The following is a 20375-nucleotide window of genomic DNA, read 5'->3' on the forward strand; positions in this document are numbered from 1 at the left end:
GTTGAACACCACACACTCATCCCTGTTACACTATGTGTATATGGCACTTTTTGTAAAAAGTGTCTCTTATACATAGTCCTATTTTTAAACTACATTTTTAGATACAAAATATAAATGGAGGTATATTTGTGCCTTTTGGCAAAAACATGTTGACTGTAGTTAGGATGAATGCATTCATTTTGCTATACAAATGAATATATTATTTCTGATTAGCTTAGATGATGTGCATATATGGTAATATAAATAAACAGAAGTGCTTTTCATTTTCTACCCTACTGATTTAAAAAATAGATGTCTGTGCTCTGTCATTTCCAACTTTACCTGAGTGATATGAAAATACATAAATTTAAGTGAATAATCTGAAAGCATTATAATGAATATTTCTCACAGTTTTTTTTTTCCTCTTCATTATTTTGTCAAACATAATAGGAAAAATGGAGAGGGGGGAGGTCAGTGCAAGAGTTCAGTATATCTCAATCATGATCTAATTTTAAAAGTCATTTCTGTGACATCCTAGGTAGAAGTTTACCTTATTTTTTCCCAACCTTAAGGAAGAAAGGGACTCAATGCTAAAAACTGCCTTTAAACTGAGATTGTGAGAATATTTATATTAAGCTGAACATGGCCTTCATTCTGTAATTTGACCAAACAAACCTATTTCCACCTCAAACTAAATCTTACAAAAATGAAAGATGAATATAAAAGCATCCAGTGGTATGAATTCTCAACAAAAGAATGTAACTGACATATTACCAAAGCTGGAATTTGGGTAATTACCAAGTATCCACAGCTCATCATGAAAAAATAAGCCTAAATTGCCCAGTAAAAAAAAACTGAAAATAACATTTCAGTAAAAATATCAATTTTACAAAGTTATTTGCAACATCAGGTGCTCTAAGTCACTTTCTTGGTTAGAGACGCCTTGCATACAAATGTATTCTTTTGCACTATTAGGTATCCTTTTTGCCAGTCTCTTCGGTTAATCATTTCCTGGACCTACACTCCAGAACCAGATCACATTCCCTTTCCAGCTAGTTCTATTCATTTAGTATCTTTTAGCTTTCGCCTGTCACAAATTTTTTCTCCCCATCTTTTGCTAATCCTTTTTAGTATTCTTTTTGCCATTCACCCCTCTCCCGACAATCCCTTTTAAAATCATGAATTTTGATCTAAATACAATTTGTATTTTGCCATATTTAAAATCATTCTAGGATTTCCAAAATTATAGTAGCTTAATAACTGAAAATTCATTCCTCATCTCTTACAGCTGCTCTTCCAAAACGAGCCAGAAATTAATACACAAGGCAGAAACACTTCTATTCCCACTAAGACACGGGTCCAAATGAAGGAGTGACCCATGAAGAATTCACGTCTGATTAGGACAAACTGTTTTGGCCACAAAATTAGATATGGCTTGAAAAAATGATGCCATGGGCTTCATGGGCCCTCTCTGCCCATCTAAGGAAATCTCAAATACAGAAGCCAGGAAAGAAAGATGTACTACAACCCAAAACACACTCCTCCCTCTGCCGCAGGAAGAAATGCCCCTTAATCCCAAGGGAATGAAGGTGGGGGTGGACACAAGTACTTTAGGACTTTTGAAATCCTGGCTTTAGGGAAAACAAAAACAAAAATCTTTATAAACCCTAAAAAAGGAAACAAACAAACAAAAGCAGCATAAGAACAAACCACCGATGAAGAAAAAGCTTTTATACTTCATCAGCATAATATTTACAACTGAAGTCCAAAAGCCCCTCCCCAAGCCGGAGGCTGAATCATCACAGGAACACACAGAGAGGTGCTCTGTAAGCTTCAAAGAATAAGTCTAGGGTGTGCCAAGTAAGCTCACGTCTAAGGACACTACATTTGTCATATTAACTCTATTCTTTTTAATACATTACTATTTAGGATAGTCATTCTACATAGCAATGATTGAAAAGATGAAAAGTATCCTTTAATCGTGGTGAATTTATACATAAAAATACACCTTGCACGATATGCATTACCAACTTTTTTAAAAAGCACGACTTTCTAACAATAATTTATAGAAAAACAGCGTCCTTTAGCAATCATACTTGCTAGAATGTATTTTTTTCTAAATACTGACATAAAGTGAATAAGAATGCTATTTGGCAAAAGTATTTCTAGCCCTATCTCCGTGGAAAGATTTTATAATTAAGGTCAAGAACTTTGACCCACTATTTCTCTGCTCTAGCTAATTGCACAAAGCCAGTAAATATAGCTGAAATATTCAAAATATGGTATGTTAAAGCTGACGTAATGTAATGGACAGAGCTCAATTACACCTAATTTTTGAGGACGACTTGAAACAACTTAGCACAATAATACCTCATAGCTTATATTTTTTAAGGTAAATCCTGCAAGTGTAAAGGGGCTCTTTTTTTTTAAGTAAGATTTTTCTTACTGTTCTATATGTCTAAATGCTACTTCTCACTTATAGCCACTTAATTGTTAGATCTGGTAGTAGGTTCTGAAAGAAAAAGCTCTACAGTTCCTTCACTCCCACATTCCTACATGTAGGAGAGAAATAAATAAGACTTCCTGACACTGTCGTTCAATGCTATCGTAACAACTGGAACATTAAACCAAAGAACAGCTTTTTTGCTTTTGTTTTTGTAACTTTTATTTTCAGAAAGTCCAATAAATGATACCTTGACTTTAGTGGGCTAGATATACCTAGATACTGGACTTAAAAAATCAAATGTGGGAATTTCTGTAAAATAGTATGTACAATCATGTAATGTAAGACTTGCTAATTTAATTCTTAAACAAGTTCTAATTGTCATTATGACCGCTATTAGTGGTTTAGCTGTAGACGTACAAAACTGACAGAAGCTAAAATTCTCTTTGCCACCAAAATTACAAATGTTAAAAAGTTCAAATATGCACATCAAAGCTACAGTAAAATTCTAAATTTCTATTTTTACATGCCATGATCCAGACTGTACCTAACAAAACACGGTACATTTATATTGAAAAAATGGGGTCCCATTTATTTGTAAGAAAAAGCTGGATCTCAGCATTCACCAGAGCAAAAGTCAATGGCAACCTGCACACAGGCCTCAATTTCACTTCTTGCCAAGAACAAAATAGAGTTTACATAAAAATAGATATGACCCAGGTTACCATATACATCGGTATATGACCGGTAGTATTTACATTAAAAACATTGCATTGCATAATTCAAGGAATAAAATACCATCATGCATTTCATTTTAACTGTTAAGGGGAAGAATGCAGTTAACAGACTACGTTTGCTTACCATGATTGTCCCGGTATTTACTAAAGGCAGAATACTCAAAGGTTTCTCGTTTACGACTCTCCTTCCGCACCCCGCCATTAACCCGAGTGTCACGCGGGGCACACCACTTAGGCAACAAGAAACTTTTGAATACAATATGCTATTACACTGGCATATTAAACTAAAGGGATGGATACATAACCACATTGAAAGGTTGGATGAAAATGTATGAAAGAATCCCAAGAATTCTAATTCTTCAAATGTAAAAAACTATTTGGACCATCTCAGAGGAGCACTGAAGTCCTTTCAAAGTTTAATGTCACTCTTCAGACAAGTACAGACATAACACACTTCTAGGAAGGAACATTCTTTATCATTCTGCACAAATTAAAATACAGTGCATGAATCAAAAGGAACAACATTAGATGATTGTTACGTTAGAGGAAGTTTTTGCCATTTCTTCCGGAGAATGACTTTTGAGGACTTCTCTGATGAACTGTTCGAGGGCAGGAAAGTAGCCCTGGCACTGCCACGTGTCATTGTGAGTCCCGTCAGGAAAAATGGCCAATCTCTTAGTCCGAGACGGGGAGAGCTCATAGAGTTGCTTCATCATCACTGGCGGAATTAACTGGTCAGAGAGTCCAGAGATGAAAAGAGAAGGCATTCTGCACTGAGAGATTTTTCTGTAGGACAAGAATTTATTTTTGTAGCACCATAAAGGAAGGTAACGCATCGGAAAGAAGGAAAATAAAGTGCTGGCCATGTGCGGTATGCTTAGAAACGTGTTCTCTACCATAATGGCTGAAATCCTGTGTGAATTTTCAGAGGCCAAGTGAATAGCCACGGCTCCCCCCAGGGAACGGCCAAAAAGGAAAATTTTCGTCTTGTCCAGGTCAGGTCTAGTCATCACATAGTCTAGGACAGCCTCAGAGTCCAAGTAGAGGCCTTCTTCACTGGCTTCTCCTTCGCTTTTCCCATAGCCTCGATAATCAACGAGCAAAAGATTGACTTTGAGGTTAACCAACATAAGCAACGCATTCGGTAACCTGTGACCTATGTTGCCTGCATTCCCGTGAAAATAAATTATAGTTGGGGAGTAGGGCGAGTTGTCTCCGGTGTATCTTATCAAAATAAGATTTAGGCGCACTCCATCTTTGGTTCTGATGAAAATGTTTTCATGGGGAATACCAGTGGGCATGGGAACGTAAAGACGAGAAGAAGATGGCTGTTCTGGAAAATAAAGCAATACATCCTGGAATTTATACAGAATACCTGCTATTGATACGAATATTAACAAAAGTAAGATAATGCCTCCGTACAGATGAAAAGTCACGATCAAAGGTAAAAGAGAAATACGGCAAAGAGCCCAAGACCAGGAAGCCAAGGCTATTAGCCATCTTTCAACAAAGTTCCACAGCATCCAGGACTTTTCCATGGCCGCCCTCCGTAAGTATCCTAAAGAGAGAGAGAGAGAGAAAGAATCAGTAATTCAACATACGTTATTTAAAAAGTTAGATCCACGAGATAATAAATTACGCTACTAGGAGACTCCTCTGAAGGCTCCACCCCCTGCTGCTCGGATTCCCCTGTTGTTTCCGTTCTCATCAGTCTCCGCTCTCCTCCCACTGCTGCATTTATGAAACACAAAGAGTTATCAAATGAGACTCCTTTTTTAAAAAAGTGCTTAATTACTGCCTGGTACTTTCATTAAGGCATTCTCCTTGATTTGACAGAAGAATCGGTTGAGGCCATGTTCCCAAATTTCTATATGAGGGAAGGGAGGCTCGGGGGCGTGAGTCAACAGCTGCGCTCCCAGCTCCTCAGGCAGAAGAGGCCAGAGGCCAACGAGCGTGATTCCAAAGCCCCTCGTGTGCCCACCAGTGAGCCAGGTAGGCTGAGGAAAAAAAAAAGTTTTGTACTGAGGTCTGACATGTAACACTGTATTATTTTCAGGTGTACAAAATAAGGATATTTATATATACTGGGAAATGATCACCACAGTAAGTAGCTAACATCTGTCACCATACACAACTGGAAATATTTTTTTTCCCCTGTGATGAGAACTTCTAAGATCCACTCTCTTAAAACTTCCAAATATGCAATACAGTATTAATGATAATTGCCAAACAGTATATTGTATCCCCAAGGCTATTTATTTTACAACTGGAAGTTTGTACATTCACCCATTTCATCCATCCCTGACTCTGGCAACCAACAATCTGTTCTCTGTGTCTGTTAAACTTGATGTTTGGGGTTTTTGTTTTGTTTTGTTTTGGGTGTGGGAGGGGGGTTAGTTTTGGGGGCTGGTTTGTTTGTTTTTTCTTGTCTTTCTCTGACTTAGCTCAGGAAGCACAATGCTCTCAGGTCCATCCATTTGGTCACAACCGGAAGACTTCATTCTTTTTTATTTTCATTTTCTGTATGTATCACATTTCCTTTCCCATCCATCCATCCATCAACGGGACACTTAGGTTGTTTCCGTATCTTTGCTGTTGTAAATAATGTTGCAATAAACATGTGGGTCCACACATCTTTCTGAGTCAGTGGTTTTGGATAAACAGCCAGAAGCAGAATTGCCAGATCATATGGTAGCTGTATTTTTAATTTTTTGAAGAACCTCCATACTATTTTTCATAGTGGCTGCACCATTTACATTCCCACCAAAAGGGCACAAGGGTTTCCATTTCTCCATATCATTGCCAACATTTATTTCTTGTCTTTTTGATAACAGCCATTCTGACAGATAATGACGGGATAACTCACTGTGGTTTTTGATTTGTATTTCCCTGATAATTAGGGATGCTCAACATCTTTTCGTATACCTACCAGCCATCTGTATGTCTTCTTTGGAAAAATGTCTATTCAGATCTTCTGTCCATTTCATACTCATACTGTTTGTTTTGCTGCTACTGAGTTGTGTAAGTTCTTTATATACTTTGGGGACTAACCCCTTATGAGATATATAATTTGCAAATATATTCTCCCACTCAGTAGGCTGTCTTTTCATTTTGTCGGGCAGAAGCTTTTTAGTTTGAAGCAGTCTCACTTACTTATTTTGTGCTTTTGTTGCCCCTGCTTTTGATGTCACGGATCCAAAAATCATTGCCAAGACAGATGTCAGGAGCTTATGGCCAGGTTTTTCTCTAGGAGTTTTATGGTTTCAGGTCTTAAAAGTCCTCAATCCTTTTTGAGTTAATTTTTGTTTATGGTGTAAGATAGGGTCCAGTTTCATTCCTCTGCATGTGGACATCCAGTTTTCCCAGCGCCATTGGTTGAAGAAACTGACCTTTCCCCCACTGCATATTCCCTTCTTTAAAAAAATACTAAATTCTCTTTTACTCACTAATAAAACTACCATAAAGAGGTTATTATTAAATTTAATGTTAGTGACTGATTTTTTAAATTTTACTGTATTCCATAAGCTAATAAATGTGACATTTTCATTCACTGAATTAAACACTGAAAAAAAAATCATAAAACCAAGTTAAATTGGATTGGCTATAAAGATGAGTTAGATGACTTAACAAATGTGATTTTCCCCATTATCTAACCAAACATGTCTTACTATTTCGCTAAACACAGACTTTCAAATTTGAGTTCTTATCCAAATGACTGAGAATGTACACCGACAAAGGACATTTTTCTGAAGTTTCTCTGAAATCAACACTGCCACCCAGTTGTAGCAAGTTTTATTACAATGAGCTCCATGGTAAGCCAGAGAAAAGCAGGTATGTGAGGTAAAACAAAAATTCAAGCTTAACTATTATAGAAGCAGCAATCCCTGAGCAGCAGATATCAAGAACTGGTTAAAAACCAGATTGAAAGTGGTTACATTATAGCGGCCAAATAAGGCAATTACATTCAATACTGACAACTTTTGCAGATCAATAATCAATCAATGCCTTTACAACCTATGACAGCAATTTATCTACAGCGCTCAGATCAGGCAGAGCTACTCTATATTCCTTCAACACAGTGGATACGTCTCAACAACACATCTGGCCCATTTAAACTTTTCACCTACTGTTTACTTAATTTTATTTTTATTTTTTAATTATAAGTGATATCAATGATTGTCATTTGTACCCAACAGGTGTACTGGAGAAATGTAAAAACACACCAGCATTAACTTTTTACATCAAAATAAAAATTTTTTTGTGTGTAATGATTAGGATTAACAGGGCTTGGGATAAAATACAAACATATTAGAGCACTGCCCTATTTGGAAAATAAGATACCATTTAAGAAATTTCTTTAGTGAACAATTTTACTATCTTTTTCATGGTTAGAGCCAATCATTTATGACGGTTATCAGAGAGAGGAGTAATTTAAAGTACCATTTATTTGGTGATTTAGTAGGAAAAAAACACAGTAAAATTTCATCCACTTAGGGACACCTGGGTGGCTCAGTTGGTTAAGCGGCTGCCTTTGGATCAGGTCACAATCCCAGCATCCTGGGATCAAGTCCCACATCGGGCTCCTTGCTCGGCGGGGAGCCTGCTTCTCCCTCTGCCTCTGCCTACCATTCTGTCTGCCTGTGCACTCGCTCTCTCTCTCTCTCTCTCTAATAAATAAAATCTTTAAAAAAAAAATTCATCCACTTAAATTCTGCTCTACCATGTATTTCCTGAATAATCTTATGTTTATCACTTATTTCCAGTTTAAATTTCTTTTTCAGTAGAATGAGAATTTTTAAAATGCCTATATATAAGGCCGGTCAGCATTACCAAATGAAACTAATTTAAAAAGCATTTACAAATGCTATAGAGATATGTTAACTGTATTTGCTTTTGTGACTAGTATTTCTAGCTGTACTAGCATGTTCTGCTCAAATTAGCATCAACATCAGAATGTACCAAGCAAATCTAGAAATTTGATAAGGGCCCCTATATCCTGGATAATCAAGAACTGACCAATTTTCAAATTAAACAAAAACTACTGTACTATCTCATATATACAAATATATCAAAAACATAGAAAAAAGAGTTACAATTTTCAATTATTCAAACTTAGAAAAATTATCCCTTTAAAGCAGGCTCTGTAATTTCTAATTTCAACATACAATATTGAACTTAAATCTATAAGGCTAAGAACTGTCTTTCTCTTTTTCACTACTCTATTCCCTACTGGGTAGTACACCACTTTACATATATTCAAGACTAAAATATTTTTTTGAATGAACAATCCAGTAACATACCTAACTTATTAGACTTCTGAGGAAACATAACTGTATTCTGAGCACTGGACATATATATATTTAGGACGGGACATCAGAAAAATGGCATATTTGAGTTCACTTATGGTTAGAAATAAGAGGAATTAAATTTGCAGTTTTCCACAAAGCAGTCCTGAAAAGTCACCTTAACTAAATGACTTTGTGATAAACAACATAAACTTATATTCTTAAACCATGGAAGACAGAATCGAAGTCAATCCATTTGGAGGAATATCAAATGGAAATCAACTTTAAGGACAGGTGAATAAAAACTGCTCTGAAGTGTGTATGCTGTCTTTTTTTTTTTTTTTAAGATTTTATTTGACAGAGAGCGAGTGAGCGAGTACACACTTCTATAATCTTATGGTCTTAAAGAATTGGAGCAAGTAAACCTAATATATGGAAGGACTTTTTAAATTTCCTAAATGTATTAAAACTATCAGCAAAATACAATTACTGGAGCCATCTGCTGGCATGTAAAAACAACTTCGTGTAGACCCAGATGTTATGAAAGGCAATGAAAACGAACAGTGCCTCTAATAGTCCACTTCATAGATCATACAGCTAGTGACACACAAGTTTTCCATATATTCTGTCAATAACTTAGTGTGAGTAAAGGGTTAACAAAACCTTTTCTCCAGCATGAAAAAATGACCTCTGGTTAACCTTCTAGTACTGTTACCCTGGAAACCTCATAAAGGTGGGATGCCAGCTTTTTCTAAGCAACATTTTGTGTGGTAAACTTGACCCCTAGCGGTGAGCTACATCCGGGTTGAGCAAACACTGAGTAGGGCTACACGTGTCCGGTAGGAATTATGAAGAGAGCCTTCTCGCAGTAGGGACTGGACTTGGAACTGGTATGTTCTTTGCACCTGGATGCAGTGCCCTGGTGCTGTTACAAAAGATACTATCTCCCACGGAGCAGGAAGCAGCTAAGTCAGGGTGGCACGTGCTCCCACCCACATCTTTCCACTATCCTAAGCTATTATTGGGGAACAATACACCTGATGCTGACGTGCTGCGTTTTGTATCCCCTATCTTTCAAAAAGGGGAAAGAGAGAGCACCAGGTATGGCCTATCAGGTTTTGAGCATGAATACCCAGTTGAACCCAAGACCACTGCTGCCGGTCATGGACAATAAACAAGGCAACTATACGTTTTATGGGGGCATCTATGGGGCAAAACATTTCATGAAATGTGTTGCCAAAAGAGATGGATTATCTGCCAGGTTCTTTTGTACGCTCAAATGCATTTGCTGATATCACCTTAGTATATTGAACAACCTAGAGAAATGATGAGATTATATACTCAAAGTTAAACCAAAGTCCATACTAACTAGAAGGGTTGCTGAGAGGGAAAGAGCATTAGACCTATAGACAACAGAAACTCAGTCAACCAGTATCTTCTCATCTTCCATGCTTCTGCATTCTAATGTTTTAACCTTATGCCTGCATCTTAAATATCTGACTTACTCCCATTTCTCAGTTCTGGTCTTGCTACGCTATCACACAAGGTCTCACGTGTCAAATGTCTCTCAAATCCGTCTACCTGTGGCTTTAACCACTCCAGGAACTCTCTACTTGGTATCTAAGAATCTGTTGCATGAACCCTCATCACGATCTCTCATAAAAAGTAAACCTCACACCACCTCACACCAGTCAGAATGGCTAAAATTAACAGGTCGGGAAACGACAGATGCTGGCGAGGATGCGGAGAAAAGGGAACCCTCCTACACTGTCGGTGGGAATGTAAACTGATGCAACCACTCTGGAAAACAGCATGGAGGTTCCTCAAAAAGTTGAAAATAGAGCTACCCTACGACCTGGCAATTGACCCTAAAGATACAAATGTAGTGATTCAAAGGGGCATGTGCACCCGAATGGTCATAGCAGCAATGTCCAAAATAGCCAAACTATGGAAAGAACCGAGATGTCCATCAACAGATGAATGGATAAAGATGTGGTGTATACACACAGCGGAATACTATGCAGCCATCAAAAGGATGAAATCTTGCCATTTGCAAGGACGTGGATGGAACTAGAGGGTATTATGCTGAGCAAAATAAGTCAATCAGAGAAAGACAATTATCATATGATCTCCCTGATAAGAGGAATTTGAGAGGCAACGTGGGGGGTTTGGTGGGTAGGGAAGGAAAAATGAAACGAGATGGGATCGGGAGGGAGACAAACCATCAGAGACTCTTGATCTCACAAAACAAACTGAGGGTTGCTGGGGGGAGGGGGTAGGAAGTGGGTGGCTGGGTTATGGACATTGGGGAGGGTCTGTGCTATGGTGAATGCTGTTAAGTGTGTAAACTTGGCGATTCACAGACCTGTACCCTTGGGGCTAATAATACATTATATGTTAATAAAAAATAAAAAGTTAAAAAAAAAAGTACACCTCATTTGCTGATAAATCCAATGGATTTTTCTCAGTTCACACTGCAACACCACAATCCTCAGTAGCACTAAACACTGACTCCTCCTCGGCTTCTAGTACACCCAAATCCCAGTGTTCCTCCCTCTGATACACCCCTAAAAGTCGGTGTCTTCCCAGGTCCTGTCCATTTATCTACCTCCCTTCCCTCAGCGATCTCATTCTCTCTCATGGCTCGAACTATCACACTTGTGTATAACTTACTTCAATTCTCTATGTCTACTGCATCTCCAATCTCAATTTATCTGTTCCCTGAGTATCTGATGCTGACACCTCAAACTTATGTACAAATAACCACATCCTTCTCCTCCCCTCACATTTTGTATGTTTTATGTTAATTACTAAAAAAAAATAAAAATAAAAAAAACATGGTGTGCAAACAAATACTTTTTTAAAAAACACAGGTGAAATCCTGGAGTTCAATATATAATAACGTGTAAACTAAAATTTAGTTAACGTGTGAAAGTTTCAAAAAATGAGCACATCATTATAACATGCACAGGTCTTGACTTTGAATGAAAAAAGTCAACATTAAAAATAATCTCATGCTTTTTATTTAGATGCAGTGATCAGAGTCATCAAACGGATATTACTAAGCACTTCTCAAGAAATGATCTATTGAGGGGTGCCTGGGTGGCTCAGTGGATGAAGTGGCCAACTCTTGATTTTGATGCAGATCATGATCACAGGGTCAGGAAACCCAGCCCCAGGTCAGGCTCCCAGCTCAGCAGGGAGTCGGCTTCTCTCCCTCTGCCTCCGCCCCTGCTGGAGGTCTCTCCCCCTCGCGCTCTCTCTCTCTCTCTCTCTCAAACAAAAATCTTAAAAAAACAAAATCTGTTAGAAGCATTACTAATTTTTATTATAATGTTTAGACAAAGTAGATGTGATAGTTTTCCTTTTGAGAGAATGGTTTTGAAATATCAGCCACATCTTGATGTACTACAGAAGCACTTTAATCATGAACAGAACCCCCAGATCTGGGGATGATCCCCTTGAGAATGTATGGTCCTCGTTAACTTGTTTTATTCACCTTTAGTGCTCCATGTGCTTCAGGTTTGTAAATGTTAGACCGTCCTGAGTATACAGTCACCAATTTAAGACTAAAAATAAAAACAATTTGAAGCCGTGAAGCTGTCAGAACCATCACGTTGGCTGCAGCGGGAGTGGAGTGTAAGTCACGGAGCCGGTGACAGGAACGCTCACCTGACCTCCATTAGTCACCTCAGGCGCTCCCTCGTTTATATGTACTTGGGAGAATTGCAAATGGTTCCACTTTATTTAAATAAATATTGTCTAAGTTGATGCTCAAAAAAAAAAAAAACGGAGAGAGAGAGACCAGTACCAAAGTCAGGCCCCTCGTCAATGACGTGAGTCCTCAGAACACAACCACAAATCCCCATGGAGGTTCTCAAAGCCACCCAGGCCCCTGAAGCAGACCCAGAGTTGGTTTCCCAGGCCCGGCAGATTCCAGGGCTTCCTACCTGCTACTTAAAGACGAAAGACAACGCCACAAATACGTACAGATCCTACCTCATGTGACTCTCAAGTGACTCATGATCTACTCAGGAAACAGGGGCACATGTCACAGCGCGTGTCTAACATATACCGATCTAATCACAGAGGACACGAAGACAATCAAAGATCACAACTGCCCTTAAATACAGCAACTATGTGTCCTTTACAACAGAATTTGAGTAATCTCTACATTTCGTCATGCTTGGTTACTTACAGAAACCAAGTGGAAATTTACGCAAACTTTTAAAAACAGGACAAAGCACAACTCCACGATTAAGGATTTCTCTTACTTGCCATCAAATGGCTATCTATGCCACTTATTTTTATTACTGAGCACAATTATTCGCAGGAACTAGAAGTATTCAAGCATAATCTAAGTAAATACTTGGCAATCACAGTGTCCAGGAAGTCAGTGCAGTCGAAGCGGATGATCTTTAAGGTCCTTATTAGGCCTCAGACCTTTCTATGCCAGTGGCTGCACTGCACAGTCCTAGGGGCCACAAGACCCTTCCGAGGTCTCTTCAAGATCCCTGATATAATGACACTAAGACACTATTTGCCTTTTCACTGCTGCATTAATGGTACGAAACCAATGCTGGAGGACTGCAGGTGTCTGAGCAACAATCAAGGCAGCGGCACCCAGAGGCAGGAGTCCAGGAATCCCATTCTTTATCCCCATGAACTCCAGGAAAGGAGCCAAAAGTCAGTTTTACTTAAGAATGTCACGAAAAAGCCATAAAAATTATTAATTTACTTATATCTCAGCCAATAAGTATACATCTTTAACATTTTGTGTGATGAACGTGTGACAAAATGGAGAGGACACAAAAAGCCCTAGGGCCCTGCACTGAAATTCAGAGTCGAGAGCTGAACTAGTTGCTTTTTTTAGGTGACAACAATTTTACTTAAAAAGACCACTGACAAACTACGGTTATTCAGACTGAGGTGCCTGCAGACATGTTATGGAAGACGAATGTGAAGTTGCCAACAGCCTCCCATTCAGAGGCTTTCCGGCTGGCATCACGGTAGTGATGGTACCAGCAAATGCAATTTCTGATAACCTTTTCGATTACCAACATTCGAAAGAATCTGCCCAACACAGCAAACAAGTATGTTCCAAATGAGCAATGAATGCTGTCACATCATCAAGCAGAAGTAACAATTCATTATAAGACAAACCAATAGATTTTAATGTAACAAAGACAAAAGTTCTTTGATCCAGGTTTCAGATTCCACAATGTAACCAGCCCTTAAGAAACTACTACCTGTTGAGTATTGGACCAATATCAAAGAATATCCGTAATATTCCTCTCTTTACAAGTTTGTGTGAACCTGATTTGCTTCACACAGTTCACCTAAAACAATCTACCTTCGGAGAATGAATACAGAAACATGATAATCTACCTTCTATTAAGCAGACATTAAAGATATTTACAGACATGTAAAACAATGCCATATTCCTCAAAACAGCTGTTCTCGACAAAAAATATATTAACATGTAATGAACTTTTTACTGCTGTTTTGAAATGTTATATACATTATAAACTCCCAGTTTTAATTTCTAACACAGTAAATATCTCTCTCTAGAGTACACATATACAAAAATACTTTGGTATCCTTGATAATTCTTTAAAACGTAAAGAGGTTCTGAGACCAGAGAGTTTGAAAACCACTGTTCCGAAGTCTAACTATATAACCTTAGTGTCTTTTTCCTCCAGAAACTTGACTCCTTCAGATTAAGAATGAGGTACTATGGGGGAGAACTAGATAACTATTAAATCACCCTAAGCATCCCAGAAATCCACTTGAAGACTGATGGGACAAACTCCACGATTAAGGGAGAGCAGGGGTCACATCAAAGAGGATTCCTACAGTTGGGACTTCCAAGTACTAGGGGAATAAAGTGGGGCAGGTGCACTTCCTTGGCTCGTTCCCGGTCTGGTCTTAGGTGAAAAGCATTCAGTCCTTCACCACTGAGTAGGATGTTACTTGTGGGTTTCATATACCTATGGCCTTCATTATGTTGAAACAGATCCCCTCATACCCACTCTCTGTGGAGAGTTTTTATCATGAAATCAGATGTCCAATTTTTTTAAATGGTTTTTCTGAATACTGAAATGATCTTATGATTTTTATCCTTCAATTTGTTAGTGTGTTGCATCATGCTGAGAATAATGAACCATTTTTGCATCCCCAGAAAAAAAAAAATGTCCCTGAAACTAATATAACGCTGTATGTTAACTCTACTGGAATTAAAATAAAAAAATAAAATAAAACCAGAGAAATTCCCCCCCAAAAAACAATGTACTACATTAATTTAAATATTTTGTGCATTATAATATAGACAGGTTGCTAAAACTTGCTAGATTCTGGAAGAGAAATATCTTTAATAAAAACACCTAACATTCTTCAAGTACCCAATGATCATAAACAGAAGACAGATGGCAAACTCTGGAGGGAGAACTTTCTGCCTAGGCAAAAGTTCTGTGTCACTCTGGGTGAGGCTTGTACCCAGTGACTCCTGCTTTGCACATTCTCAGATCACTAGCCAAGTCCACATTTAAACGTGGTGACCCATTTTGAATGGGTATTCCCACATATCACTTTTTTACCTTGGGTCTCGGTTCACCCATTTGCAGAGGGAAGCTGTTACCTGAATAATCCCTAAGGTCTCACAAATTCTATTTTATAGGTGACACGGAAAAAGTAAAGGTAGAGTTGGAAAATAAGCACTAGATTATAAATAGTCTTTATTAACTAGTACAGTAGAAGGTTGGAGGGCCCAGTTACATGACTTTAATGAGTAACTGAAAAGTTAGTGAGAGAGGTAAGTATGCACCAAGATTAAAAATGAGTCTCTAGAAATCTCCAATGTGTACACAGTGATTTTACATTTCAATTAAGGTTTGTGAAATATTTTATTCATCATACATTTTCCGTCTCCTTCCCAGACCACTACTGTCAAAGTAACATATTTTTAAAGCACACAGAGTTAAAGTTGTAGAAAATAACTCTGGCGGAGCAACCTTCACATAAAACATAGCATGTTTTAGGAGTATGTAATTACCGAGAGGGGAGAAAGAAGAGTCAGGAATACAGGAAACTATCATGAGTTTTCATGAACTCTGAAATGTCTTGTTTTTGCTTTACTTAATGAAACTCGGGTTAGTTTCTCCAATAAAAAGTAATGACACGATGGCAAATGCTACATTAAAGATTAATTTCAAGTCTAGAGTAACAAGCACCATCAACTTCTTCCTTGCCAAAAAATATTATCACTTCCCTCTGAAGTCTGTAATCTATTCAGATCAGTTCTCTATCCAGCTATATTTTATCCACAAATCACAAAAAAAAGAAAACTTAAATAAATCAAGAACTAAAACTTAAATTATGAATACATTTTAATTATCATTGCCTCAACAGCAGAGTAGATCAGACAAATATGTTATTCTTTCAATCGTACTTAAAATTAGATTTTAAAAGTTGGAATTCTCATACAAAAAAGTAAATGCTAATTATCTTAATTATTTTAATTGTGAGTGCTTACACTGTATTATACAGTGTGTAGTGATTTACTGATTCTGCCAACAGTCCGAGATCTTTGAAAAGTACAGAAGATGTCTACCTGTACGTGAAAGACAAATTCCCGCAGACACTCGGACTGAAGGTTCACCAATTATACACATGCAATGGAGAAAGTCCTCAAGCATGAATGTACTATTATTTTTAAAGGCCCTTAAGTCTGTCTCAAACTGGTAATTTTGGGAGCAGCTTGTTTAAAAATAAAAACTCATCATTTGTTAACAAGCATACCTCCAAGTGACAGAACGGGTTCACGTGAAGGCTGGAAACCACAGACATCAAATCCATGTGTCACTGCCAGATGACAAGGAACAGGAGGGTCCCATGCTGCTCATCAGCTACTCTGAGGGAATTCAGTTTCCAATCACATTTCAAGTACCACAGCACTCGGGTTCAACCCTCCTACATCAACGTATCTCCTTCTCTGCTAAGCAAGGGGAAGTGAAGAAATCCCGGCAGTCGCACAGCGGACGTGGATACACAAGCAGCTATCAGTGTGCGGGAGACACCACACAATGAATTATCTACTTCCCTAATGGGTACCCACATGTCATCAATAATGAAAAAGGGGGTATTAATAGTCCTCTGGGACAAATGAACAACAACAGCCTACAGAAATGTTGGATAGGAACTGAATCGTTCAGAAAGCGCTCTGAACTGGGATTTAAACCCGCCTGAGCAGAAACCTCAGATACATGTACCGACAGCCACACGGAGAGCATGTGTGCGCTTCCCCTTGACTTGTAGCATGGGAGACTTGGCAAATACAGTCAACTCTGACAGAACAAAGATGACAGATCATTGTCACTATGCAAGCCAATCACAGTTTGTTCCGAGATTATAAATAGCTGCAAGGAAGAAAACTGTTTAAAAAGATCCACAAAGGCTAAAAATGCAAATAGTAATGTTAGAATTAAGACTGATAATGAACTTCAGGAAACTTCCAACTTACGAAGGGGGTACTGTTCTAGCCACTTTATATAAACTAGGTGGATGAAACTTAAAAATTATTTTCTTTTAATGATTCTCAGGCTACCTCATTAATGCATATAGTTCAAGTCCTAGAAATACCACACCTCTGCAACTTTAGAATGCACTGCTATAGGAGTTAAGACATATTAGAAACAGTAACAAAATAAAACAATTCATTATGAAGTGTATCATTTGAGGGAAAATCATCTTAATTAGAAGAAATTAGAAAAACTAGAAACTCTTTTGGTCTCAATTTAAGAAGGGCACCTATGGGCCTCAGGCCTTCCTGGGGTGATTAAACAAGAACTAGAAAGATTTTAGAATCTGAGTTATCACTGAGTCCTAAATGAGGGAAAGGCAGAGACACAGGAATAGATTCCCCTGAGATGAGAAACAAGAGACGTGAGATCATAGGAAAACCTATCTCTAAGTGATACTGTTAACCCAGAACAACGTGGTTCCTACATCCTGTCACACAGAGGGCAAAGGGGCTGGAGGTGTGCCTGAGAAGGCATGTGGGCCCCAGGATGGGGAGGTATAGACAGCCAGGAGCTGGCTTACAGGCGTCATCTCAGATCACCGACCAAAGGGCAGCAGTGCCGCGCAATGGAAAGAGGCGTTTTCCAGCTTGGTCTGTTATACCTGGGTGACTTTTGTCAACTCACTTAGCTTCTCTAAATGCATGTTTCCGCACAGGTAAAGGCAAGATGAAATGTGTAATTGAAACACTGCTGGGATCAATGTAATAGGTAGTGTGTTATTGCAGCTGCTTCTATAAAACAAAATTTAAAGTGATTTATGATCCACCAGAGCAGGGTAAGTGAAAGTTAAGTACAGCTACAGGTCCTGCTAGACTTGCATTAAATAATGGGTAAGACTCACCGGAGAATACCTGAGTACTTGCACACAGGAAATAATTAGGGCAATGCCCTACTTGTTCTGTCAAAACCCAGCTCGGGTAGCAGCTCCTTCAGAAAGCCTTCCCTGGCCCTGTTCTATGGGCGCCCGCCCCACACTCTGCGTTCGTGAGCGCGGACAGGGGCACTGACTGCCGCACTGGAACCGGTGCGCCTGTCTCACACCGGCGGGCAGGTCCATGAGGCCGGGGCTGCACCTACTCGGTTCCATGCTCTCCGCAGACAGTGCCCGGCGCGCAGTAAGTCTGTGCACAGTTACTGAATGGAGCAGTCCGTGGTTCAGGTAGGCACTTAGGAGATGACCGCACACGGTAACAGCCGACTGCTACTTCCTGAAATGAAATTTAACTTTCTCGTAGAAAACGTGATGAATCTAAGCGTGCACACAAAGAAGTATTAACCCGTGCGGAAAGAAACCGGGAGGGGACCCATGAAAATCCAACCCCAGAACTCACAGACCGTCCCGTCTTGCGGGTCTGCGCTGCGTTCCCACCACCGGGCAAACCCACGTAAAGCGGCTGCAGAAGTCAGCCCTGGTTTTGGGGTCAGGACACCCGGGGCAGGCACACTACTGATGCATTTTGCAAAAAATAAATGCTGTCAGAAATCCACAGCACGATGGGCTTCGGCCGCGCGGGGTGCGCTCGCGCTGTTTCCTCGACACCCCAAACTTCCCTGCGTGAACCCGCGGGTCCCCGCGCCCCAGCAGCTGGGGATTTTCCGGCGCGCTTCTCCGGGCGGGGGAGGCCGGGGGCGGGTGGGGGCGGGGAGCGGCGGCCTCCCAGGACCGGTCCCGGCGCGCTTCTGGGAGCACCGCGCCGCGGATTCGGACACCGGTTCCAGGTCCGGTCCCCGCACGGCACCCGGGGCCGTCGGTAACCGGCGCGCCCGCGGCCACGCTGCGCGTCCGTCCGGGCCCCTCGCCCGGCCCCCGTCCGCGTCGCGCAGCCCGGGGGAGGCCCCGCCGGCCGCCCCCCGCGTCCCTCCCCCGGCGGGAGCGCACCGGGGGCCCGGCGGCCGCGCACCGCACTTACTTAGACCCGCTCGCAGGCTGCGCAGTCGGCCGCGGACTCGGAACCCGGCGCCGCGCAGCAGCGTCCCCCCGCGCGGCTTCCGTCGCTCCTCATCGTCCTCCGCCAGCCGAGGGGCCGCCGCCGTCGCCACGGTCTAGCCCGGAGCTCTTGCGGCGCCGCTCTCGGCTCCTCCACTTCCGGCCCACGCTCGGTGTCGCCGGCAAATGTCCCCGCCGGCTCCCACATCACCTGCTCGCCTCTCCGCCTTCCTCCCCTGAGTGGGAACCCGACCCGCCCTCCCGGGCATGCGCACAAACCGCAGTCGCGGGAGTCCCCGCGACGGTGGCCCGCGCGGACAAGATACCTTGGAGCTGGGCCCGCGGCGTGCGGGAGCTCGCGGGGCGCTCCCCGGCGGCTTCTCCGCCCGGGGGTCCCTGGAGGCCTTCCGCCCTCATCCGAGGACCTCATGGTGAGTGTTGGTAACGCACCAGTCTTCTCTTCAGGACGCAGTTCTAAGCGTGCCCACAAATAAGTATTAATTACATAAGAACTCGTGTCTGCCTGGGAGAGTTACCGGGTGTTAGAGTGTGTTCCCCTGATGCGTGCATAGCTCACGTTGTTTCTGTTTCCCGCAACCCTGCCCTCTCCTACCTCTATCAGAGGCCTGAACCTGGGGGGACTAGAGGGACTTTCAAAGGAAAAGAATGCAAAATTTATCTTATTTTTGCAAATTTTACAAAAGCACAAGCAAGACCAGAGGAACATGCGAGAGCCCAGGTCCTGGGAAGTGGCCGCACAAATGGGCCCTTAAAGCTGGTGTTTCATTAGATTCGCTCTTTTTCTTTTTTTAAGATTTTGTTTATTTTGAGAGAGAGCGTAAGTGGGGTGAGGGACAGAGAGAGAGAGAGATCCTCAAAAAGACTCCCTGTAGAGCGTGGAGCCCAACTCAGGGCTTCATCTCACCACCCTGAGATCATGACATCAGCTGAAACCAAGAGCCAGAGGCTTAACCGACTGAGCCACCCAGGCATCCCTCATTAGCTTCACTATCAGCCCTTCTAGGCACTAAATTGGTTTTCTACGGAATCTGTCCCCCTCCCTCAGTCATTCCCCATTCTCCGTGCCCTATTTTATATATACAAAGGATATTTCATATTTAAAAACAACAGACAAACATGTATCCTCCATCAGATGGAGAGGTCCAGGTCAAAGGCTCTGATAATAGCTTCCTGTTATCTGTCACCAATAATGCCAGGCACTAAGGGAGACTACTGACATAAATAAAGTAATAATCACAGCACCTCTAGAAAATACTTAATGAAAAACCCCTGATTATCTTTGAACCAAGCATTAGAAAGGCTAAAATATCATGGTGAGTTGGAGATTAAGATTTGAATTAATTTGGAGTTTGGTTTCATAATCCTTGGTTCTTCTCTTGTATGAAAAATAGAGTGAAAACTCTG

General features: G+C 40.8%; 1 protein-coding gene across 2 annotated transcripts; it reads right to left on the reverse strand.

The window, feature by feature from the left end:
* Positions 1-3613: 3613 nt before the first annotated feature.
* On the reverse strand, positions 3614-19211 carry ABHD13 (abhydrolase domain containing 13). 2 transcript variants are annotated; one of them, XM_080797970.1, is made up of 2 exons: positions 18934-19211; positions 3614-4717 (listed from the first exon to the last, which is right to left on the reverse strand). In XM_080797970.1, exon 2 carries the CDS (start codon positions 4695-4697, stop codon positions 3684-3686), a length of 1014 nt encoding a protein of 337 aa, XP_080654096.1. In that variant the 5' UTR covers positions 4698-4717; positions 18934-19211; the 3' UTR covers positions 3614-3683. The 2 variants fall into 2 exon arrangements, with proteins under 2 accessions (XP_080654096.1, XP_080654095.1); XM_080797969.1 differs by lacking the exon at positions 18934-19211 and adding an exon at positions 18101-18231.
* Positions 19212-20375: the final 1164 nt, after the last annotated feature.

Source organism: Martes martes, assembly GCF_963455335.1.
Source record: "Martes martes genome assembly, chromosome: 3".
Classification (NCBI taxonomy): Eukaryota; Metazoa; Chordata; class Mammalia; order Carnivora; family Mustelidae; genus Martes; species Martes martes.